At 47.2% G+C, this 24,321-nt stretch overlaps 2 protein-coding genes across 2 annotated transcripts; one reads left to right on the top strand and one right to left on the bottom strand.

Moving 5' to 3' along the window:
* Nucleotides 1-2,104: 2,104 nt before the first annotated feature.
* LOC136993641 (perilipin-3-like) lies at nucleotides 2,105-8,138 on the bottom strand. Its single transcript, XM_067307961.1, has 8 exons — nucleotides 8,046-8,138; nucleotides 6,883-7,078; nucleotides 6,585-6,667; nucleotides 4,927-5,170; nucleotides 4,474-4,673; nucleotides 4,156-4,284; nucleotides 3,700-4,057; nucleotides 2,105-2,184 (listed from the first exon to the last, which is right to left on the bottom strand). The coding sequence occupies exons 1-8, from the start codon at nucleotides 8,136-8,138 to the stop codon at nucleotides 2,105-2,107; spliced, it is 1,383 nt and encodes a 460-aa protein (XP_067164062.1).
* Nucleotides 8,139-13,265: 5,127 nt separating this feature from the next.
* Nucleotides 13,266-18,424, top strand: LOC106491035 (perilipin-3-like). The gene is made up of 8 exons (XM_013950564.2): nucleotides 13,266-13,311; nucleotides 14,635-14,780; nucleotides 15,536-15,731; nucleotides 16,673-16,755; nucleotides 16,990-17,248; nucleotides 17,464-17,663; nucleotides 17,816-17,944; nucleotides 18,050-18,424. Exons 1-8 carry the CDS (start codon nucleotides 13,266-13,268, stop codon nucleotides 18,422-18,424), a joined length of 1,434 nt encoding a protein of 477 aa, XP_013806018.2.
* The last annotated feature ends 5,897 nt before the right edge of the window (nucleotides 18,425-24,321 follow it).

The following is a 24,321-nucleotide window of genomic DNA, read 5'->3' on the forward strand; positions in this document are numbered from 1 at the left end:
GCAGCAGAGCCCGGCCTGTCCTCCTGGTGGCTCTGCTTACATGCTCGGAGTCAAACGTCTGCATATGCACATCACTGCATCAGAGGCTGAATGTGCCTCTTACTCCTGGTGAAGTGAAGTCAAGGACTTGAAAACTGGTGCTCACCAGATATACACAGAGGAAGTGTATTTCTCTAGTTACAGGGACTGTGGCTTGCCTTTTGAATGGTAAGCGTGGAGTTTATAATCACTAATCCCTATATTTTATATGGCACTTTTCATTAGCAGATCACAAAGCATTTTGCAGAAGAAGGTCAAAATCATGATCTCCATTTTAAAGATGGGGACAAAGAGCTGAAGAGCCGCAGAAAAAGTCTCCCCACAGGCAGCTGACAGAACTAAGGACAGTATCCCACAGTTCCCACATCCAGCTCAATGATCTGGCATCTCTAGTCCCATTATTAACACTGGGAAGACTCCCTTTAATTGGTGTCGAATGTTTGAAAGTGGAAGGAGCTGTCGTCATGGATACAGCATCCATAGGCTCTCCTTTGACTTGGTTGGAGCAGTTCTCTTCCACAGTAGCTCTGTGGTCTTCAGATGTCAATGTGACAATGAGCACAGAAACAGGGATTCATTTGCAGGTGCAGATGCTTACTATGCAATAAGAAGACAAAATAAATCGTTGACTGTAACCCTCTTAGATTAACTGAGCTAGTTGATTCACTGATTTCTCCAGCACCAACTGCTCAGGAGCAGACTGTCAGGCCCTGTTGAATCAGCTACCTTCCATGACTTGTGACGTGAAACTTTCACTCAGTTTGTGTCCTTCACAACAGAGCATCAGTATTATCTCCATCCCCTGCCTTGGACACTAGCTCTCCTCAACAACATGTGGTCTCAGCACCGAACAGGGAGAAAGACACCCCCCCCCCCCATTCCTTCACACACACACACCCTAGCAAGAATATTTCAGCTGGTGACAGACATGGCTGAGAACTCACCTGTGGTGTTGCTGACATCCTACAAACAACCTCCCTGCCATTCCCTGCCTTCTTCCTCCCCATGCGGGGACACTCAGCTCATCAGAGCATCACACCATCTCCTTCTGAGAGGTGCCAGCTTTCCCATCTGAGCTCGGCCCAGCCCTCAGGTGGCTCCTTACACATCTTCCTTCCAATAAGAGGTTTTGCCACACTTTCAGAGCCAATATTCAGACTACCTCTGGCAGCACACCTGAGGGGTGGCACGTTAGGCTCACCTTGTGCAAGAACAGCCCTGGGGAAAGGGGCATTTTTGCAGTGCCTCACAGAGACCTCCTTATCCACAACAGCCTTCAGTTTGGGGAGCAGAACCATTTACAGGAATGAGCCCAGCTGGTGCAGAGAGTTTGGCCAGCTGTTAAAAATAGGGGTAGACTGATCCAGCTGTATTGCAGAAATGCTGATTTCTAACTTAGCTGTTTTAATGAAGTGTATTTTTCTTCCTTGTCTAGTGTGGATGAGGTGGGTTAAATCATCCTTCCTATGTTAAATAAATTGAAATGGTAGCAGCACAGTCAAAGCTTGTGGCCAGGCAGCTTGCCCAAGCAAGGCTCAGCTCTCTGTCCTTCCACTAGTCTCTTCCAGATTGTTGTTATAGGGATTTACGAGCACTTGCAACACACTCAGCACATCTGAGATAAAGGGAGATGAGAAGCAAATCTCTGCTTCTGGATCTCTGTCCTCCCCCACCCCAGACTGGAACAGCTCCTAGTACATACTGATGGGTTAGGTTCAGTTCTGAAGACCAAACATTGCTCAGCCAGTTACTGCATTCAGTCAATACCACCCATGCTGTCCAAAAAAAAAAAAAAAAAGAAAAAAAAAGCCAAACTCCTTTTCAGAGCAGTCAGCTTGATGTTGTCTGGTCCTTCAGAGTCAGTCTACCTCTTGGGTCCTTTGGCTGTTTTAGCAACCTGCCACTGAGTTGGATACAGTCTCTATAGCAGCAACTCCAGCCCTGAGATGCTGGCACAGGTTTTCTCATTGACTGTCAGTGGCCTAGCAGCAATGGATTCTCCACTTCAGTTCACCACTCTCAGCTTCCCTAATCTCTCTGCATCACCTTATATTAGGTGATCAGCCTAAAAGCACAAGGTACAGCCAATGCCAATTCTGGCTAGCTCTTCCTGTCCTGCTTTACTTTCCCTCTCCTTCTCTGCTGCTAAAAGAGATGGGGAAAAAAGGTTACCCATTAAACCAAAATAATTTGATTTAACAGATTCCAGGGGAAGGGGTATGCTGATCTTTATTAGAGGAGAAAAACCCAGACAAAGGAAACTCTCCTGTTTCTTTTTTCAAGAGTCTCCCTTTATTTTTGACCGTTCATCTTTATTTTCCTTATAAATACAGGTGCTCTGCAGCTTCAGCCAAGGCAACAGTGGTAATTATCACCATAACTACACAGTTGTTGAAACCTGACTGTCCAGCAATATGCTAAACTCTGCAGCAGGCTGACAGCTATCACACTCAATACATCTTTCTAAGACAGAAAGGCTAAGCAAGGCTAAGCCAATACTACAAAGGATCTGAACAGCAATTTCCATCTGGAGAGTTTCTGTTCCTCTGTGATACAAACCACTGGGACATGCTCTTTGGTACTAACAGCAGCATACCCACAACACAAAATTGCTTGCTGTTTTCTACCTCTGTATGAGTTTTTTTCTGCTAAGGGGACTTAGCAAAACATTTTACTTTCAAAAAGAGCCATGAAAAATAAGCGGTAAAGAGTGGGTGCAAGAGGGAATAGTAGCAGTTTCTTGGAAATCAGTATGGTTTTGAAAGGTTTTCTGCAGGAGTACAGGTGCTGAGCCAGGATGATACACTCATCTCTTTGTAAACAGTTCTGCTTTTCTCTGATGGCAACTAAAGGAATTTAAGAAGAAATCTAGCTGTTTGCTTTTTACTGTGTGACAGCTCACACTCACCATAGGCAGTAGAAGCAAAAACATTAATGTTTTTTTGTCTGGGAAACCCACAGGGTTTTACACACACACCACCCACGCACAGTCAGGCATCTAGATCTAGGTGAACCATTTTAGGTAGACTGCAGATAGGTCTTACAGAATGTTCCTAGGAATGAAACGCTGACAATATAAGGAAAAAGCAGCACTGGGATTCATCTGGAAAGACCTTTTGAACTAGGCTAACCTTGTTGGGCAGGGAAGATAGACTGCAATATTGCAATGTAGATAGACAGACCATGACTGGACCAGGGGCTCTTGTGGAACACAAGTTGCAGCACCTAGTGATTACTGCTCCTCACCATGCACTGCATGTTCCTGCGGGACACAGTGAGAAATGAAGGTTATGTCCCAACACGTGGGTGAGCAAAGTTGTGGTGGGTAGCCAAGCAGAGGAGTGCCTCAAGTGATGACACATGACTTTATTTCAGAAAGCTTTCTGCATCATACACGCTTGATCTTAATTTATTTAGAGGTGGCTTGGGATCACCAGGCTTGCTTATTTTTTACATGCAAGAATGCCTGTTGTTACAAAACTGTTCTTGAATCCTGAGTACTCCTGGATTAGAAGTCATTGATCAGTTTTAAGCACTGCAGGGGAGGGATGATTTACTATCAACAGCAGGAGTCACAGTTCAGGGGAAACTTTTATATCAGTACTAGCTAGAGAAGTTGGTTCCCACAAGAGTAGGTATTAAAGGACTTATTCCCCTCACCTTCCTTCTCTTTTGTCCCTTTTTGTGATCCTACAGAGGCTCTAGAAGATGGTGTGAAAGGTCCCACCAGCCAGGCAAGAGGTCTATTATGTTCCACATACTCCAGCAGTTCATCCACGCACTCCTGGCCTGTGTTCATTAAATGGTGTTTCTGGGTCAGGATGTTCCTGGACAGGTCTTGGAAAGAAGCAGCAGCCTGCAAGGAGCTGTGGGTCTCCTGTAATTCCTGCTGTACCTGCTGCATCTTGTCCTGGATGCTGGATGGGAAGCCTTGGCTGTTGGCCAGTAGAGTCTGGAGAGTGTGCTGCAGTTGCTGGGTGCTGCCATGAGACATGGCCAGAATCTGGACCTCCAGCCACTACAGGGGAGGAAAGGAAGCTTTAGAAGCAGCTCCCAGTGCACCCACTCCCACCCCAAAACAACTTCAGTGAGCCAGCATCTCCAGCAGACCACTACCTTCAGCTCCAAGGAAGTTGTGTCCTCATTCTCTTTTGGCTGCTTCTTGTTCCAGGTCAGCCACATCTGGTGCAGCTTTTCCTGCCCATTTTGAAGCTTCTGATAAATACCCTGCTTGACACAATCAATCTGGAGTAGGACAGGAAAGCGAAGACAAGAGTGAATTACTATAGCAGCAAGACTTGCCTTGTGACTACCCCAGCCAGCTTGTGAGCTGGCACAGAGATCCTCCTGGTCTTCACAGGGAGTAAAGGGGAAGACTGCTTTACAGCAAGCAGCTTCAAGACAGGACACTTGGAGACAGAACAGTGTTCCTACCAGCTCAATGACCTCCTGCAACTTTGAGAAAGTCTCCTGCATGACCATCTTGATCTTCCTCACTTTGGCTAAGAAGCACTGGTAGGCTTTTTGATGCAGATGAGTGGGCAAGGAACTCAGATGTATGAAATAACCCTGATGGTCTGACTGCTGCTGGACAGCTGCCCCTTCAGTCCCCTCCACAGAGACCACAAGGTCAGCTGGAAAAAACAGCGATGAGAAGTTAATTGTTAATTGTCCTAGAGTGCATACGACAGATGGTCAGCAGTCATGAAGCCTTGCAGGTTAGAGTCAGAGTGACCATGGCTTTTAAAAGTGTCTGTATCCCCCAAATATAGCAGGAACTGGGAGGCCGAGTACCCCAACCACACACACTCGCGCTACCTCTCTACATTGCAGAGAAGCCTAGAAAGATCTTCTTTGCAGATCTGCCTCACGCAAGTGTTTTCTGACCTAGTTCCTCATCTGTGATGGGGAAATGGTGATCCGATTTTCCTGGCACAGCTTCCACACTTCTGTCAGTGATCTTGCCTGCTTCGCAATCCACTGCCATGCCCTGGCTGGTCACCACGGACCTAGCAGACTCCAGGACTCTCTGAACAACTTCCCTGGCTGCCTCCAACACCGCCACTCTGATCGCAGCATCTTCGGCACCAGTGATGCCGGGTGACACCAGCTCTTTGATGCCAGAGAGAACCTAGAGAGAGATCAGAAGACTGAATGTACCCACTTCTGTAGAACAGCATTTGGTACAACCGTGAGGTTGATGAGACTATTTCAACATCAGAGCTATTTGACCAGCCCAGGTGGGGAATAAGTCAGACTACAAGTGTGAGTAAGCTCTGCTTGGGGTGCAGTTCACCCAGTTTGTGGGATGTGGAAACTGTAATGAGACTTGCATGGGACCTTCCACAAAAATAATCTGACAGTTTGTTAAAATTATCATTGAGAGCTTCAGTGAGAAGAACGTGGGGCAACAAATGTTAAGAAACTTCACCTCAGGTTAGAGTATTCAAATTTGTCAAGGGACAGTAGTCCAGCAGCAAGGATACAAAGAGTTTCCAGCTGTGCTCTAACATCTTCCCGGAAGATGGACTCTAGAACATGCATGTAGCAGAGTACCAACCCACCAGCTGGGAGAGAAGGGGACAGAAGGGCAAGTCAGAACAGCTGTGACAGCTCCAGAGAGTTCTGGCTTTGCAGCTTCAAACTTTTCCCAGTTGGGACAGAGCTGCAGGATTGAATCTCTCAACACAGAATGCTCAAGTAACACTGATTTGTTTTCGGAGAGTAACTATTTGTTTGTTTCCTTTGTCTTTTAATCATTTCAGCAGGAAAGTCCAGTGCCAGGAGTGTCTGCACTGCAGCTACTGAGTAGATTGCAGTATGTTTGCCATCTAACTTCAGAATTTGCATTTAAGTCTATTGACTAAATGTATCAGGCTTGATCAGACAGTCAAAAGAGCCATTCAGGCAAAAATAACCAAAGGAAGTTGGGAGTAAAAGGAGGAGCTGGTTTAGGCTGTTAGAGGAGCCTTGGGGTAGGAAGCAGGGGGAATGGACATCTGAGCCAGCCCAAGGGAACTGGCAGGTACCCGGGTCTCATCTCCTCTGTGAGGGAGAGCATTCCAGAAGAACATGCCATGGACACCAAGAAGGGGAGGGGGGGGATGTTCCTAGTTGGCGAGAATTTCTAGTTCTGTGTTAGATTGAAGAATTAGTACTTTTAGTCAAGGTACTCCTTCAGTCAAGATTGGTTCTTTCCTCTCCAGTAGAAGTTGCATGTATGTAGATTCAACTGGTCTGTAACAAGGCTTTTCTCTGGAGGTCATAGCCACCCACCACCCTTCTTTTTTTTTGTTTTGTTTGTTTCTACAGACCAGATTTAAGTCTAAATTTTATTGCATAGAAGTTCAGGACCAAGGCACACCATTTGCTGGGTAAGGGTTCAAAGAGATTCAATACTGAAGTCAGTTATGAGTGACTCACAAGATACCTGGTGGGAGAAGAGAAGAGAGCCTTGCTCTTCTCTCAGCCCAGAACAAGGAGACTGGCCAGGTCCAGCTAGACAAGCAAGTTCACCTGGCCTCCCATCCACCAGAAACTGTTACCTTGTCATCTGGTTCTTGCAGGTTTGGCAGCTTGTCTTCCAATTTGTCCTGTCCCAGGTAAATACATTCCTGCACTGCTGCAACTAAAGGCAAATCAGAAATCAAATGCATTTGAAAGTGAACATGTAAATAGATCTTAGACTTTCTACATCCTACCAGCATGTCCCCCACATCAACAGGGGGGGAGACACTTGGTACTTGATTTCTTGACTGCATTAGTCATCACCAGACTCTAAGCCTTCACTTACTCACTCACTTGCTCACCCAAGAGAAGTTTCTGAGACCACAGCCTACTCACTCTCAGTTTCAAGCCTAGACAGAACTGGCTGTGCCACAGCAGTGGCAGACCTAGCTAAGGTCTTCACTTCTGCTTCTGCTGCACCATGCATGTTTCTGACAGATGGGTGAGTCTCTTCAGAGGAGACAGGGGCAGAAGAAACCGTATGATAAGATGACTTGAGCAATAGCAGTTCGACTCCTGGCCCAGCTGTATTCTAACAAGGAATAAGAAGTCCCGTAAGAAGTCACAGTCCATTGGGGTTTGTTACGCCTTCTTCCCCAGGCAATGTATGTCTTCATTATTAAGGCTGTTTCACTGGTCCCTCATCAACCCCAGCTACTGCCCAGTTACCGCGATGATGATGTAGGTGACCTGGAGCAGAACCACAGGTAGACTCCCCCCAGCGGTATCACTTGTGAAGTGCAGCTATACCACAAGGTTCCTCCCAGCTACACAAGGAATTGACCCATCCTCCACAGAGCTAGCAGGGCAGCTCACAGAGCTAGGGCTGTACCCACTCGCATACAAGCGGAAGGCAGCTTTCAACAGACTTGTCACTAGAGTACAGCAGTCCAGCATTCAAGGCTACTCCGAGTAAGGCAGGAGCAGAGCTTCAGGTGCTGTTTCAGCAGCCAGTGAAAAGCTGACCAAGGCTGTGTGCAGGTGATTAAGGCCATGAACCACCAGTCGCAGCTGTTAGAACAGCTAGCAGAAATGTACACAGCAGGTGGTGAACTCCTGGAGTTCATTGCCACTGCATGGTATGGGCAGACAGTATCATCAGGGTCAAAGATTAGCTGGTCATGAATGACAGATCCATAAATGGAGGGAATAAGTGGGGATGAACTCCCTAACATTTCTACTACAGGGATCAAGGGTGCTGGGGAATGGAAGGGAATGGATCATGGGAGGTGGCCAGGCATGGGAATGCTCCCCCTAAATAACATCCCCTGTTGCTATTGTCAGCAAACACTGAGCTAAAGGGATTACTGGTCTGACCCAGTCGGGCATTTTATATTGCGAGCTGTCTGAGAACAGGCTTTCGACTCCCAGCACTGAGGGGACTGGACTACGCAGTGAAGAACTCATACAGAGAAGGTCTACTCAACCAAAGAAAGAGCTCCCATTGCTTTCAGGCAGTAACACAGGTCTCTCCCTACCCCCTGCCATGCAGTAGTTACCTGTTCTTCCTTGCTCTCAGAGGAAGCCGCAGCTACATGATTCTCCTTGGGAGTCCCTGGGGCAGCAGCAAGCGGCTGGGTTTCATGAGACATCTTGCAGTCAGATGCAACTGAAAGGTAATAGTGAGCCAGTGCTCACAGCTCAGCTTCACTTTTCTCTGCTTGTGAGGAAGGTCACAGCCCAAGAGCACCACATGTCCACACAGGTGCTAACCCATGTTTGTGGATGAAGCAAAAGAGCAGCAAGACAATGCTAGCTCTAGATTCTCCTTCCAGGGCCCAGGCTGTTTTAGAGTTTGTAAGGACTTAATTTGGCCAGCTACTATTTCCATAAAGAAGTAGATGCAATTCAAAGGACATCCAAAGTTGTGGGGGTGGGAGATGGCTGGACACACATCAGTAGGGAAACTAGCCAGGCAGGTTAGGTGTCTGTAGGCAGGAGGAGGGCTAGGAATAGTTTGTTGCTCCCCCATGTGAACATCAGCACCTTAAAGCAGAGCACTGTGCATGTTTCAGGTAAGCAAGAGAGAATGTTTCAGACAAATATTTATGATAGAGTCTGTTGCCATTCCTTCTCAACATGCACATACTAGAGGGAGTTTAAGTGAGTTTAACATGAGTTTGGGAAAAAAAGATTCTCATTTGCAAAGCTTGGGAGTCTTAAGACAAAGTTAACAAAGCATCTCCATTCTCGAGAACTTCATGTAACTACTTTTTGTCGTTTATTAAAGAAATGAGTTTTCTGCCCTTCAAGAAAAAGAGATATTTCTTGGCAGACTACTGAGTTTATTGCAGCTGTATTTTGGCACCCTCTCTCTCCACAACAAGAGGGAGGTATGGCCAGTGTCAGCCTGTGGCAGGGTTATTAGCCTGGCCAAGTTCCTTGAGGATCATGCAAAAGTTCTTTAGGCAAGTATCTATCTCCTGCAGAAGGAGTTCAGCCCTAGGCATGGTTTTCTCATTACTTTTTTCCTGTTTTCTTTGGTCTTGAAGCTCCATCACACAGAGTTTAAATGGGTAAGACCTGACCTTCCAGAGTCAGCAGTACTTTGTGCATGATATGGGAGGCAGAGAACATCTGTCTCCCGTCTAATGCATCAAGGAGCTGCATTCAAGTCCTCACAGCGTTTTCTCTCTACCTTCACAGCAAACCACATGCCTTGTTGCCATCTCTTAGATTTTTTAAGGCTAGACATTTTAGTTTTTCTATGGAAAAGGCAGACTGCAGAGGACCCAGTCCCTTTGCCACATCACTACTATCCTGTGAGGAGGACAAACAAACTCGGAACTCACTTCAGGCAGAGAAGGCTGCATTAGTAGCTCAAAATGTCAAAGGTTTTTCTGTCCCCAGGCAAGGAGACAAACCATTATGAGCCTCATCATCTTCTCAAAACACAGTAGCCATGCTACTTTCACTGAAAAATAAGAGTGATGCTACTATACAGCAGCTGATACTAAAGCATTCATGCAGGTTGTGGGAGAGCTGAGTTCAAAGCCTTCTGCAGGCTGAGGGGATCTTCACATGCCAGGTGAACATCCAAATTACTGACTCCAGCAGAGGAGAGAGAAGGAAACACTGTGCTCTTTCAGTTGAAGCTGTCCCTTCTCCCAGGGTTGCTAATATAGCTTACCCAGGGGCTAGGTCACATGAAATAAATAAGCAAGGCCCAGACGCAGATGTCAAGAACTCTTCTCTCCAAAATGCATGACCTGGTTTCTCTGGGCTACAGAGCCAGGATACCTCTAGCCCATTGATTCTCAGAGTCTTGCTGACAAAGTGTCCCATATTCAACAGGGGGAGCAGGGAATTGATGCTCTTGCCCTGCCAGCCCCAAACAGCCACAGGGAGTAAGGGGAGGGCTCACCTTTGGTCCAGGACTCCCTGATCAGGGCAGGGCAGCGCTTGTCCCCTGCTGCCCTGAGCTGTCCCCTGTGTTCCTCTGGTTACGACATCATGTGCCTGTACCCAGCACCTGCACACACCACCCATCCTCTCCATCACTGTGCTGTATATTAGGAGTGTGGATGGTCTTTAGATAAGATAGGGACTGCCTAGGTTCCCTTTTATGCTTTACAGCTGAAGGAGAAAGGATATAGAAATTTCAGTTTTCGTTTTAATCATCTCATTAGGAAGCATTTGCTTTTATCTCCGTTACGTTCAAGTTGTTTGGATTTATCAGGATAGCTGTTTTACATTTATAAAGGACTCAATAAGTCTGTTTTCTTCCCTGGTTTAGCTTTTCCTGCTCCCCACTGTTCTGCTGTGTAAAGAACTGCCATCTTCTCTGTTTGGCTCAGGTAACAGGAGTCCTGTTTGGAGTCCTTCCAAAGACAAGGCTGAAAGAAACCATTTTGTACCTTCAGTGTGAGCATGATTTCCAGCAACACTTGCTGCTCTGGATGGTAGTAGTCTGTTTTCCATTATCTCAGCTTACAACGGTAGAAATTCCTGCTGCTGCTGGTGAACTCAGCTGTTATGACCTTTCTCACAGCAGTCAGATCATCAAAGTTGGCTTCTAGTGCCAGGACTATCTCCTAGAGGGATTGCAATGCTAATGTTAAACACTGGTTGAAACCTATAAAGCCCTAGCTGCTATCTGAGGCTCTTTTGCCTGGAGTGCTGCAAAGCCACTTAGCACGGGCTACCTGTGATACCCGAGGGAGGCAGCTGTCAGGCAGGTTGCTATTCTCTGTGCGGAGGAGCTGCAGCTCTGAAACAAGCTGTCTTTTTCTCCTGCTCCACTCTGAACACAGCTACTGTCATGGCTGCAGATGCGAGCTGTTCCCTTAGGTGACAGTTTTGGTTCTCTGAAATGGGTGGTTTGATTTTGAGGGTTGACATGTCACCTACTTAGGTGAGAAAAATGTACTTACAGGTGGGACTGTTCCCCAGACAAATGGGAAAAGAAGAGAATGATATTTGTTTGTTTGTTTGTTTGCCTTTTCAAAGGCATGACAGCCAAGAGGAAGGTCTTGCGTGCTTCTCAGAACTGTTAGGGCTTCAACTAGGCTGCATCTCTCCTCTCTGGACACATGAAGAGAGAACAAAAGCCCAAATCTGCCAGGTCCCCCAGAGCAGGGAAGAGGTGCCAACTATAGACACACCAGACCCTCAGGTGCACAAATGCTCCATGCATCTGGAGCCTGCAAAAAATGCTGAGTTCCCAGAATTCAGCCTTTGTACTTGGTTTGTGTTGACGGGAAGCACAATTAGCTTGTCCATTTGCATTTTTATAACTACAAAGACATTCAGACTCTTTAGCAAAAGAGGTTTATTTACTGAATAGTTAATCCAACCAATGTCATAAAGGACTTCCAGTCACTTGTGATTTAACATTTCTGGCCTCACTCATGGGGGGCCTCCCCTACGTGGACCTGAGGGCTGAAGATAGTTTGGCACTTGCCCTTCCTCTGTTCCATGGCCTGGCACCTTGTGATTTGATTCTTGCTTTGCAAAATGTGGTGAGATGTGCAGGCATCCTGCCTTTGGTCACCTCTGTTTTGACAACCACAGCCTCCTCCTTGCCATACAGAAATTCAGCATTGCTATGTCAGAATAGCAGAACACAGTGTGACCACCACATCTTCCATGGGTAGCTGTACACAGCCACTTCTGTCCACATGTGGGCTTTGGGGTGACTAAGAAAGACGTAAAAATGCTTGGGGTCATGCCCGGGGAAGTCCTGGGTGAGCTTGAGGGTGTCCCATGAGCTGGAATGATACTTCTCACACTGTGAAGTGCAGGTTTTGGCAGGCCACTCTGAGAAATAGGATGGCTTAGGTGAGACAGCATTATCTTGCCTTAAGCTGATCCACCTGAAGCATCTGTAAGCTTTGACCCATCTCTCGTACAACGTACATCTTCCCTGCGAAGCTGGCTGATTCCTTGCTCCACTCAGGGGCCCCCAACACTATGCCGGGTGCTTGTGGAGGCTTTCTTCTGAGCAAACATGGGCAAAGACTGAGGGAAGTTGCTGGGGCTCTTCACTCCCATGTATGCTCCGAAGGGAGCATGGAGGCTACACGCATAACCTAGTATTGGACATGAGCCTGGCAAAACAACCACCTCTAGGCTTCCGCAATCTGGATATCATCATACCAAGTTGCGAGTTTGGCTGGGTGACACAGGCTGTCTGGGGAGGCAGTACAAAGGTTATTTCTGGATGCTGCCTTCTTTAATGAAGGTAAGGACTGATACTTTAGTCCAGGAGCTAGAGTTTTGGATGTAGGATGTAACACAAATGCTGTACATGTTCTCCTGCAAGCAAAGGAAAAATCACATGAACCCTGAACCTGCAAAGCTTCATTGTTGAACTTCCACCTCAAGAACAGGCTTGTTGAAATGATGGGCAGTGCATGCATAAAAGTAAAGCAGTGTCCCTTTGTGGGATTGGGGTACTAGGAGGACACGTGAAACAAAAATCCCTTTCCCACTCCCAAGCTTCCCAGTGGGACTTCATGTAACTGCCTGAATCACCAACCATCCAGACAGTGCTGTCCTCCCAGGTTGGCTTCTCTGGGACTGTACAATGAGTTTCCCTTTTTCCTTTTTGCAAGTTCTTACCAAATCACTGGGGATATCAAAACTGGTCCCTGTGCTGTTTTCCCTGAAGAATGATGGTGATGCTCTTCTGTAACAGTCCATTCCATTGCTGTCGGTTGACAGTCAGTGATTTGTCCTTGATCAGTCACTGTGCCTCCCTCGCTGTACCCACATTTCTTTTTAACCTGGTGTGTGAAAGAATCATGTTCTATGTGCATTCATGAGACTGTTTTCCCTCCCCCCCCCCATATAACTTATGAACTGCTCAGCTTATTTCAAGTTTGACAGAATGGCGATCAAGATCCTAATAAAATCAGGCAAAGAGGTGGGCCAGGAGAAGAGGGGGGCCATGGCAGTGGCAGCCCGCTTCAGGCCGCTTCCTTAATCATCAGAGAAGCCAGAGATAAATAGCCCCAAAACACAGATCCCTGGGAAACCTGTTGCTCCTGGAATAGTTTGTTCTGTATAATTGGTCCTCTGTAAATTAAACAAGAGCCATTTACAAGGCTTCTGTATTTTAAAGTCATTAGAATACATGCAGGGAAAGTCCTTAAAGAAGCCAAACAGCACTGGCTGCCCCCTCCCCACTGCCTGTGCAAACCACCCAAGGGCAGGTCCTCGTGTCATCTATGACACAATGAATCTGAAGTGTCTTCCTCTGCCAAGAGGGATGGACCATGGCTAGCCCTCCCTCCAAGCTGCTGGTGGGTCCCATTCCGCCTGGTACAGGGATGGATGGAAGCTGCAGTTCCCCAAATAAATGCAAATATCACTGGGCTCTTGTGTAATTATGTTTGAAGGCTAGCAGATATTCTGAGGGGACTGGCACATACCAGGTCAGCCCTGAAAGTGCACATTGAACCCAAGCAGAGGGCATCTAATCTGGCTACTGCCAATCTTAAGCATGGGCTGCTCACTCTGCAGGCATTCTGGGAAGGAGCAAAGGGACTGGGTTACACGAATCCCACATTAGGTAGGAAGTCCTTCTCTGGAGCTGTCTTCTCACTATACTTCTTTTCTTTTCTGGTTATTGTCTCCCAGCAGAAAGGGAAACAAACCCAACTAATTGCCATTTCCACACTATACCTATGATCTGAAACAAGACCATAGAGAGGGTGTGCAAGCCATGCCAACAACACCATTCTCCTTTTGCAGAAGCAGTGGCCTCTGAAGGGGCTACTCTGCAGTAGGCAAGGTGTGCCTGCCTGACTCCACTCAATCAGCAACCAAAGGAATTAGCTGAAAGTTCAGAGTAATTAACAAGCCACAGCAGTCCCTGTCTCCATCCCATCCCACCTCTCACAGGCTGGGACAAAGACTGCCTCTTTTCTATTGCTTCCCTGAGCTGTCAGTCACTTAGTGTCCATCTGTATCCCACCTTTCCCAGCCAGTATATAAAGGCAGAGAGTACAGCAGCAGATATGGTGTGGTGATTGGTTCTTCCTTGCTGATCATCTGCTAACCTCCAAGAAGAATTAAAACAAACAAACAAAGGTACTGTTCTCTACAGGAGTGAAAGCTTTTAGATATTAAAGTTGTAATTGTTCTGTGAGTTCCTGATTCAAGCTTAAATGATTCTTACCTGACTTAATCACAAAGCAAAATTAGTCTTGGTTAACCTAAGGTATCTTGCAACAGTGGCTGGCTGAAGGGCTAGGTATAGCTTGCGCTGTCCTTGAGTGAAAAGCTTGTTCAGCTTGGGGTGTGCTCAGAGGAGTGGAATAACTCTTGAGGTGCTTGTTTCAATCCTGGTTTTAGTGCCTCTCTTAAAGCAAGTTCTTCTCCAGACTTTGGTGGGGAGGGAAAAGGTAGTAGGGTCCCAACTGTCTTTTAACCTTAACAGGTAGGAAGGCCACAAGGCTTCCTAACAGGAGCTCTCCAGGTGCAAGGGAAGACTGTTCTCCCCATTCCTCTCATATCAGAAAGCATGTGGAACTTAAATACTAGGGGGCTCTGCAACTGGCACAGATCACTGCAGGGGGAGTCCCTTTAATAAGGGAAAGAGTCCAATTGTCAGGTCTTCAATTTTTTCCCTGGCAAAATCAGAGGGAAATATTCCTCAGCTGCTCAGTCTTTCTCTCTTCCTAAACCATGGCACTTGTGACACTGTTTCAGCTGCAATGGACTCTGCTCTGCCTGATAAGGAAGAAGTTGTTAAGAGTTCCCCAGAGATGAAGGAAGAGGAACAGCAGGTAGGTACTCTGTGTGAGCTGTAACTGGAGCAGCAGCTTCTGGGTGCAGGTGTGAGGAAGTGGCTGCTACTGTGGATAGGTGGAAACTAAGCCTGCCCAAAGGGAGGAGTCTCTTCTGCTCAGCCTGTGCCCTGCAGCTTCTCTGGGAATGAGTGGTGGCACAGCCAAAAGAGCAGGCCTGAAGACCCTGTAAGTGACCTGCTAGATTAAGCAAAATAGCCTGGCTCTTGGCTAGGAGTGATGCTTCTCTACACCTCTAGTCGAGAGCCTGGGCAATGCTTTTGTGGAATGGCTCCCATGTCTTGGGGGCCCCAAAACCTGATGCACTTGCCTCTGTGGACTGCAGCATGTGTCTTGCTGACTAGTGTGGAGTCTGCCAGCTTAACATCAGTGCAATCCTGTTCTGATAAAGCTTTTCCTGGAATTGTTTAATAACTATGTCAAATGAACTGGAGCTGGGTAAGGTTCTAGCAGTACTGAGACTGTCTACACTCTCCTCTGTCCCTTTGGATGACTCTGTATTGGAAGAAAACCTTTCTGTTATGGACCAACCATAAATATCAATAGCGTTCCACAGCTTGTTTCTTTAGTGAGTTGCAGGTTTTGAAGTGAATATGAGCTGTGGTTTGCTCTCCTTCAACCAGACCAGGGTACTTGAACAGGCAGAAAGGTGAAGCTTTGGTGCAGGGCTGCATAGAAAGCTCTGTCAGGCTTGGAAGCCTCACGGCTTGTTTTATTTTTTTTTGCCCTCATAGGCTGCAACAAATCTGGTGGCTAACCTGACCTTGGTCAGCTCTGCCTGTGATGTGGTTTCTACAGCTTATGTCTCCACCAAGGAGAGCCACCCCTACATCAGATCTGTGGGTGAGGCAGCAGAGCAAGGAGTGAAGAGTTTGACTGAAGCCACAGCTACCTGTGTGCAACCAGTTCTGACTACACTAGAGCCTCAAGGTAATGTGGTGGGGAGGCTTACACCTGCTTGTGATGGCCAAATCCCCTTCCCAGAGGGACTCCTAACTCTTTGGTTCCTTCCAACCCTGAAAGGAGCCCTTGGGTGTGGAAAGGCACCTCTCCATTGACTTACTAAAGGGATAGCTCCAGACTTACAAGTAAAGCAAAAAAGGCTGAGTCCTAATCAGAGTAGTGTGAAGAAGTGCCTCTTCCTGAAGGACTGGATTTGACTCAGGTGTTGACTACCCTAAAACTGATCTTGCCAGGCCCAAAGTATTAGGTGACAGCTGCTTGTAGTTTGATTCTTAGAAGCCCATGGGGGCTGGAAGAAAAGCCCCACTTGGAGGGCTATCATTACTAATGGTCCTGTTTCCTGTGGAGCTGCCTTCCCCCCCCCCGACCCCCACAAATGGGAGGGGGGGGGAAACAAACAAAAAAAAACCCAAGAACCAGAACTAGACCCTCAGCATGTGCGAAGTTTTTAAACCTCATGGAGGGAGAGGGGCTGATCCTGATGGCAAGGGTCTGACAAAACAGCTGGTGTGACAGGCCTGGTTTAACTCTAAGACCAGAGTGGGCCCCCTCCTGTTTACTGTGAGATTCTAGATCCCTGGGACATGGAGGCTAGGGCAGAAGTGAGAGCTAAGCAACTGTCTGGTCAAGAACTAAACAAGCTGCAGGTGGGACTCCAAAGTATGTGGCTATGTTCTTGCTAGTGCAAGTGGGGACTGGTTATTCTCAAAGTGAACAGACTTTGCTCAAGACCAAGCAGCAGTGGAAACCAAGACAAGGTGCTCAGCAAATCCAGGTTACATCAAAACACATCTGCCTGAGTGGGAGTCTTTACCCACAGTCCCTGCAAGGCAGCATAATCGGGGAGGCAGGACTTGCAAGATGAAATAGTAGAAAACCCAAGTCTTGACACCTCCTCTTTTCTGCAGTTGCTGTGGCAAACGAATATGCCTCCAAGGGCTTGGATAAAGTAGGGGAGAAGCTCCCTCTCCTTCAAAAGTCAATGGACCAGGTAAGAACCAAAGGCTATGCCCTCCTTGGCTGGAAGAGGAGGGCAGAGCTGGCCTTTACAAGGATAGAAATACTTCAAGTTCTCTTGAGGAAACAAATCTCTGAGTGCATAAAGTGAGCTCTCTTAGGAGTAAGAAAGCAAACAGGAGATACTGTCTGAAGACTCCTCTGGGTGCAGCAGGGACTGGGTCACAGAGCACTGCAGTTCTTATCTGACACTAACCTATTTCCGTAGGTTCTCTCTGACACAAGAGAGCTAATGTCATCCAGAGTGGCTGATGCCAAGGATGCTGTGAGCAGCAAAGTGACAGAGGTGATAGATGCAACCAAGGAGGCTCTTCAGAGTGGCATGGAGGCTGCCAGATCTGCAGTGACCAGCAGTGTGGCAATGGTTACAGATTCCAGAGTGTGCCAGATGGCTGCGAGCAGAGCAGGAGCTGTGCTGGAGGAAACAGGAGAGGACCTCAGTCTGCCTATTGGAAATGAGGAACTAGGTCAGGAAGTGGCATATGTGCCTGCATATTTAATGAGGATCATCAAAATGGGGATACCAACCTTGTTTTCTCATCTTTGAAATGGGTTTAAGAACTAATAGGAAGTGCCATGTTGGAGGCTACCTGGCTCATAGTCCAAGCTCTCCTGATGCTTGTTTAGTTTTCTTATTAAGCATCTCTGGTCAGGCACTTACAGGCATTGTCTTTCTCCTCAGCCAAACTGGCAGCATCTGGGGAGGGCACAGACATAATATCTGTGGAGCAGCAGCAGGAGAAGCAGAGGTACTTTGTGCGGTTGGGGTCTCTCTCTGATGAACTCCGCCAGTTTGCCTACCTGCACTCAACTGATAAAATGAAGCGGGCCTGGCAGGGCATGCAGGAGGCCCTTGCACAGCTTCACTGCATCATTGAACTGGTAGGTAGAGCTCTGCCTCCCTGTTGGAGAGCAGGACAGGGCCAAACGTACGACTTGGTCTCAACCTCACTATGACAGTGACAGCTGTGTTGATGACCAGCAGGTTTCTGTCTTGAGACACTCTGATTTTCCCCCCTCCACCCCCCCCCCAGATTGAAGTGTTTAAGCAAGGATTTAACCAAAAGCTTCAGGAAGGGCAAGAGAAACTATGCCAGATGTGGCTGGACTGGAGTAAGAAGTGTCCTAGGGAGAGTGGAGATGCAAGCTCTGCAAAGCCAGAGGTATGCCCAAGGGGAGGGAAGCAGAGGGATCTGATTCACCCTTTCCCTGCTTGATTTCTTAAAGTAACTTGCTCCTCTGACCTTCTCCTTTCTGCCTCCTTCTAGGAGATGGAGTCTCTGGCCCTGCTCATGGCACGCAGTATCACACATCAGCTGCAGATCACCTGCTGTAAAATAGTATCTGCAATCCAAGGCCTGCCTTCAAGCCTTCAGAATAAGGTGAAACAATCTCTTGGTAACCTAGAGGAGTTTCATGCTGCTTTCTCAGCAGCAAGCTCCTTCCAGGACTTGTCCAGCAGCATCTTGACCCAGAGCCAGGGGAAGCTGGCTGTGATCCAGGAGTACATGGAGGAGCTGCTGGACTACCTGAAGAACAACATGCCTCTCTCTTGGCTGGTGGGACCCTTCTCTCCAAGGGAGGAGAAGGAAGCACAGGCAGTAGGAGCAGGGACCCATGAAACCTCTGCCACCCTCATGTAAAGGGGGTAAGGCTCTGAACACAGTCTGCCTGGCTCAACTCTGGGGGGAGTCTTTTCTGGGATAACTTTACACATGCACCATTCCAGCTGAGGGTGAGATGTCACATCTGTGGTGACTATTGGGTATTGATGAATTAAGAAGTCTTAAGAACTCTTGAGGGAGGTGAGGTAGCAGGGCCACACTTCCTAAATGGCTGTAGATCCATTCAGGAGTAGGGGCTGACACTTGGGCCAGAAGTAAAACAGCTGAAGCATCCAATGCTTCCACCTCTCTAGCAAGGAGTTCATGATATGCCCTTCACCAATGTGCCCAGACAGTGTCTATGCTCAGCACAATGACTGCTGTTGGTCTAAAGCCTTCAGCTAATGTTCAATTTCTAGAAGTGTCTTCCTAGAAGCTGCTTGTACTAGGTTATAACTGTTTCAAATAAAACTACTGCATGCAGGAAAGATTACCTTCTATTCTCTTTTGGAGAGAGGCTGCAAGAACAGGTATTGATCAACAGATGTGAACTGTACTCTTCTACCTGCAAAAGTTCTGGTGCAGAACAAGGCAGTATCACTTAAGGAACTGGAAAATGCAGTATGTGAACAGAGTTCTGAAAATAGTTTCAGAAGCCTCTAAGCAATGGTCTTCAAGTTCCCAGGATGCTTCCAAGTTGCAATTTCCATAGGTCTGGAGGTAAGGGAGTAGGTAGTCATCTTCCTATTCTTTGGTTCTGGGCAAAGTAGAGGCTGGACTTGTGCCGTAGGAGCAAGCCTGCAGTTCTGCTATGGAGACTCTGAGCATGCTCATCCCGGGTCTTGGGTAGCAGAGCAACAGTTGTCACAGAAAACAGTAGCAGTGCTTGTGCCTGTCCCAGAAGTTTTCAGAGCCTGCCTTCAGCAATGGGGATGCACAAAACTAGTTCATCAGCTGGTGGTTATCCAAGTATTCAGGCCTTAAGTGTTTTGGGTAACATATCTTGATGCTGGGATACTGCACTCAGGAATGCAAGAAGTGGTCAACCAGCAGTGGAACAATAAGGAGTACAGCTGTGAGCTTTGGTACTAGCCTGGGAGAGGCTGAGCTATAATGCCTTCTCATTTCTAGGCCTGGTGGCAGGCATGTGTCCTCCTGGTGCTTCCCAACACCTGGAAAAGCTGTGGGGAGCTTTCAGGATCCTGACAGCCTTTGTCATTTGGCCTCTTGTCGTGGGGGTGAAGGGGGGGGGAGAAGGTTATTGGTTATTAGTTAACAGATTTATTGAAGATGGCCATACAGTGTAGTCATAGCAAGCAAATCTTACTGCACATTTGTTAGTGCCCGAGTCTGTTTCTTACCACTCCAATGGTTTGTTGTCGGAGGTTCTCTTAACTCCTGGAGAGTAACCTTGAGGGGCGTCCCAACTCAAGGGGAGATTCACCGCCGTGCAGCCTGCTGCTGTGCAGGAGAGCTCAAGGGGCTCTAGGCTGCAGCACTATTTATGGGCACGGAGTTTGACTCATGGTCATACAATATTTGGTGTGGAGTTATACCTTTTTTTTCTCATGCCCATTTCCGGCCTCACCAGTTGCAACCAGTATCACCTAGTTCCTCCTGGTCAGCCCTGGGCGCAGTCAGTTATTTGAGGTCAGCTGGGGCCTGAGATAAGGTGTTTGTGCATGGGGGGGATAGTTGTGCTTCACCACTCTTTGGGCCTGAGATGGGGGGGGTAGTTGTGCTCTGCCATGCTTTGGGCCTGAGATGTGTGTGTGCGTGTGTGTGTGTGTGTGTGGGGGGGTAGTTGCGTTCTGCCACACCTCTTACGCCTAATTCCCCTCTTAGAGTTATAGTTGTCTTCTATCTGGTGAAGACTTCAAGGTCTGTGGTGGGAGAGTGGACTGCTGGAGTGGCTGCCTGGGAAAGATGTGGACTCATTGGGATGGGAAATCACTAAAGCATCGGTGACAGATACTTGCTGGTGCTGGTCCTGTTGGCACCACCATCTCCTAGCCAGGAGGTGCTCCAATTGAGCCAAAAGCTCTTCAGCTACCAAGCTTAGCCATTTTCCAAACAGCTTCCCCTTCCCCCCACCCCGGACTTACCAGACTATGGAGTAGCTGAGGAGGACAGAGCAAATGCCTTGCTTGCCATTGGGAGTGAGGGACTGACATAAGAGTCATACTTGTTTCTCTTCTGTATGGCTTGCCTTCCTCTCAAGGAAAGAAGTGGAATCTGTTACCAATGTGAGTGCTGCTTCCTCCAGACTTAATGCCAGAGACACCAATATTAGCTTCCCTTTTCTTAGATGTTAGAAATGGGGATGGGGGAGGAGGCCCCCTTGTGGGAAGTAAGTATGGGTTTAGAGGAAGAACTCTTCCTCTATTTTTCTTCTCTTAAGCAGAAATGGCTACTGCTCCAACTACACTTCTATCCCCACATTACTGTGCGTAATGGCTTAGCGCTGTACCATGGCAGGTTCATGTGGCCCTTTAGTCTTGGTTCAGTCATTCCACTGATACAATGTGATCCCCTGATGTGGTAAAGCTCCAGGTCCAGCTTCACTGAGCAGAGCACTTCAGAGACTATCAGATAACAGCCCAAACTCTGCTTCTCATGTGTAGCCACTAGGTCTCATTGAAGACAAAATAATAAGCCAATGACAATTGCCAGGCCAAGCTATTGTCGAGATCTGATGTGAGATAAATTGCAGGGGTCCTCTCTCCTCTGGATACTTTGATTACTGCCAAGCAATTCCTCCCTGGCAAAGAGCTCAAGGAGAGGCAGCTTCAGTCTGCCTGAGATCATCACAGCTGAGCTTGTAGGGAGGGAAGTGAGGCACTAATTGTAAGCAGTAGCAGAAGTAGTCCTGCTATTCAATAGGAAATCTGCTGCAATTTCTCTTCTTCAACAGCAAAGCTGCACCTTGCTACCTTAGTGTCTGAACCTTGTTATTTAAACTTCCTTGGACAAAAGTGCTTCTTAGGAAATAATTACATATTCCCATACACTATATTGATTTTAATATTGCAGCATGTCAGATTAATATTATGCTTAGCCTAGTAAATCATGATTTGTCTACTTATGGATCACTGGGGTGTATTCTAACTTACTGCTTAACTCCATTTCCTATACACACTAATGGCTACTCTTACCCTGGGAGCCTGGTGCCCAGTTCTCTTCCTACTGGGAGAAGGTGAATCACTCTGAAGGGCTCTTTTTTTCCCCCTGAAGGATGTTTCTGGATGTTTGAGTTTATAAAGGAAAAACATGGACTACTAAACCATGCTGGAGGTAAACTGTTTCTGTGAATATGACCTCTTTGTGCTAAGCAAACAGGATGATTGCTAGCATGAGTAATTCCTTCTCTTCAGTTAGAAGGTTCCAGAGCAATGCCCCTCAAGGATGTCTTTAAAGCAATGAACTGCCCAAATGTCAGGGGAAAAACAATTACTTTTTTTCCTTATAGATTATAAAAAGTCAAGGTCTTTAATTCTCAATTCTCTCTTCTCCCAGCTAAGAGATGCTCTGAATGGTGGGAATCTCTGTGGCTGCCTTTTGAGGGCTCAGGGCTACCAGATAGCACTTTTTACCTTTGTTTGTCCCTGCTCCCACCTTGCCTCATTTACTCAAGGCACCCTGAGAGAGAGCTGCCAACTATCAGATGTTACAGGGAGGTGAAACTGCAGAAGTCAAAGCCCCATTGTGCAGTCCTAGCCCAGGTTTTGTGTCCAAATAAAACTGGTGCTTTAGGGGAAAGACTTTCAAGGTACTTGCATTCCTGAGATCTTTGAGACAAGCCCAAGAGAACAGAGCAGAAAGTCTTTTCCTTTCTCTCCTGGTTGCTGTACATCCAGCTTGTAACCTGAAGGAGCCATTGTCTTATGCTGCTCCCTAGCCACCCTACCCTTGGGCCTCTCTCCAGGTGCTAGCAGGTGAAAACTCAAGCTGTGCACACAGCTGGGATCTTCCTTGTATTCCCTGTGCTGGCCCTTGTGGGGGGCAACCTAGCACCTGTATGGCTTTGGCTCTTCTGTAGTACTGCTAGAGCTTCTATGGCCTGCAACAGGCTAAACCATCCTCTTCACAGCGGCTCCTAAAGCTCTGCTTAGGAAGGGTAGGCTGAGTGGAAGTGTCTATGTGCCTTTTCTCCTGTATTTAACCTCAGAAGGTTTAGGGAACCGTTGAGATTTGTTAGATGTAGCAAGGAGGGCAAAACTCTCACCAGACTAGTTGTGGCTAGGAATGGTGTGTGACTTTCCTGTGAGTTCTTCCTCTCCTGGTCTCATCCATGCTGCAGAGGCAGCAGAGTGATGAAGGTGGAAAGAGATGGATGCAGAAGAAATGGACTGGCTTTCTGTGATGGTTTAAAGTGGAACTCATCTGAACTCGGTGGGGAGCATCGAGACTGCTCTCAATCTTATCCAAACCTGTTTTTCTGACTAGCTATGCTTTGAATTATACAAACTTCTTTAGACTTATGTACAAAGTAATGTGACAATCCTCGCCAAGCACCCCAGCACAGTAAAAATGCTTTGAGATGTCTCTTTTGGCTCTTAGTGGCCCTTGGGAATGATGTGGTGTTCCTTGATTCTGACAGTTATAACCCAAGTGATTATATTTTACCCTTTCCTCCTGCTATTTCTCCCTGGCTATGCTGTGGCCACATGTGATAACTCAGTTGCAGGCTGATTTGAGTTTTAAATACAATCACAGGGCCACTTGCTCCTTGTTTGCCTCTTCCTAGGTGCCACCTCACTTCCCTCTGCCAGTTTGCTTAATATTTTAATTATTTAATTCTCCACTTGTATTCATGCACTTCTACCTTTTTCTCTCTGTTCCCTGCTCTTTGTTCAAATGCTTGACTTCTAGGTCAGGGAGTGTGCTGGTCTTGGGTGAAGACTACCTTGGGCATGCTCTAAAAAGCTGTCACTTTCACAGATCTCTGGTTAGCAGCCTTATCATGAAGGTAATAGACTAATCTCTCTAAAGTTCTTGGCTAGTGCTGAAAGGCAAAGGCTCTCTAGTTGTTTGCAAGGAGCCTAATTTCACTCTCTTATTTCCATGCTACTTGATGCACTCATACTGTCACCTCTTCTACAAAAACTGTACTGTTGCCTGCTGTAAGAAAACACTCTGTTTAAAGAATAAGCTTGTGACCTCCCTTAAGGGCTGCTTTGCTAGTTGGGGCCTGGATTAGGTGTGAACTTCCTGTGAGTTCTAATTTTTATATGACCTTAAGTCATCTTGGTTGGGGAACTTAAGTCCTTCAAAGCTGACTTGAATTAATTTGCAAAGGAAAAGGGATGATGTTTCTACCCTCAGTGCTGGGAAATGATGCTATCGTGACTGGTCAGTGTGGGAGCGGGATCAGGCTGTGGGAACTACTCTGCTTGATCTTTCTCCAGCTGTTGTCTGATGTGAGCAGGCAGGAATTCTATTTTGTGGGTTAGTATTTGGCCCTGTGCTTTTATATTGCAAAGCCCTATCCCCTCTTTCCTATTACTTGTCCCTACTTTGCATCAGAGAAAGACTGGATGCTTCAGTGCACTGGAGTGCTAACCCTGGAGGGAATTCCCTGTGCTCTGATATACCTGATGTGCTCTGAGTTGGATCCTGTGCCCCTGGACAGGGTGAGGTGATCAGGTGAGATCAGGATGGGTTTAGGAGCAGCTGAGAAAAGGCATTTATTTGCTGGAGAAGGGCAGGGCTGCTTTCAATAGCAGCATTTTGCAGTGATCCATGCTCCCAAATGGGGCACACTGGCGCTTTTCCAGTTTGAATGCTGAGGCCTGCAGAGGTTTCTCTCTTCCTTCTTCCAGAGGTTCCTGCCGGAGGCCTCTTCTGTCAGGTCCTGGCAGTAGGACTAGACAGGTCCTACAAAGCTTTGTTTTGCTTCCCTCTCTCCTGCAGAGGAGGAAAGGGGGTCAATAAAT

Source organism: Apteryx mantelli, chromosome 18, assembly GCF_036417845.1.
Source record: "Apteryx mantelli isolate bAptMan1 chromosome 18, bAptMan1.hap1, whole genome shotgun sequence".
In the NCBI taxonomy this organism is placed as follows: domain Eukaryota; kingdom Metazoa; phylum Chordata; class Aves; order Apterygiformes; family Apterygidae; genus Apteryx; species Apteryx mantelli.

Bases quoted from the DNA above. Each gene is read 5' to 3' on its own strand.
- LOC136993641 (XM_067307961.1), bottom strand. From the start codon at position 8,138: ATGTCTCATGAAACCCAGCCGCTTGCTGCTGCCCCAGGGACTCCCAAG. The intron at 5,171-6,584 runs GTAACAGTTTCT...ATCTCTCTCTAG, and splicing joins TGCAAGAACCAGATGACAAG to GTTCTCTCTGGCATCAAAGA. The intron at 4,285-4,473 runs GTAGGAACACTG...GTCCTACTCCAG, and splicing joins TGCAGGAGGTCATTGAGCTG to ATTGATTGTGTCAAGCAGGG.
- LOC106491035 (XM_013950564.2), top strand. From the start codon at position 13,266: ATGGCTAGCCCTCCCTCCAAGCTGCTGGTGGGTCCCATTCCGCCTG. The intron at 17,249-17,463 runs GTCAGGAAGTGG...CTTTCTCCTCAG, and splicing joins TATTGGAAATGAGGAACTAG to CCAAACTGGCAGCATCTGGG. The intron at 17,945-18,049 runs GTATGCCCAAGG...GCCTCCTTCTAG, and splicing joins CAAGCTCTGCAAAGCCAGAG to GAGATGGAGTCTCTGGCCCT.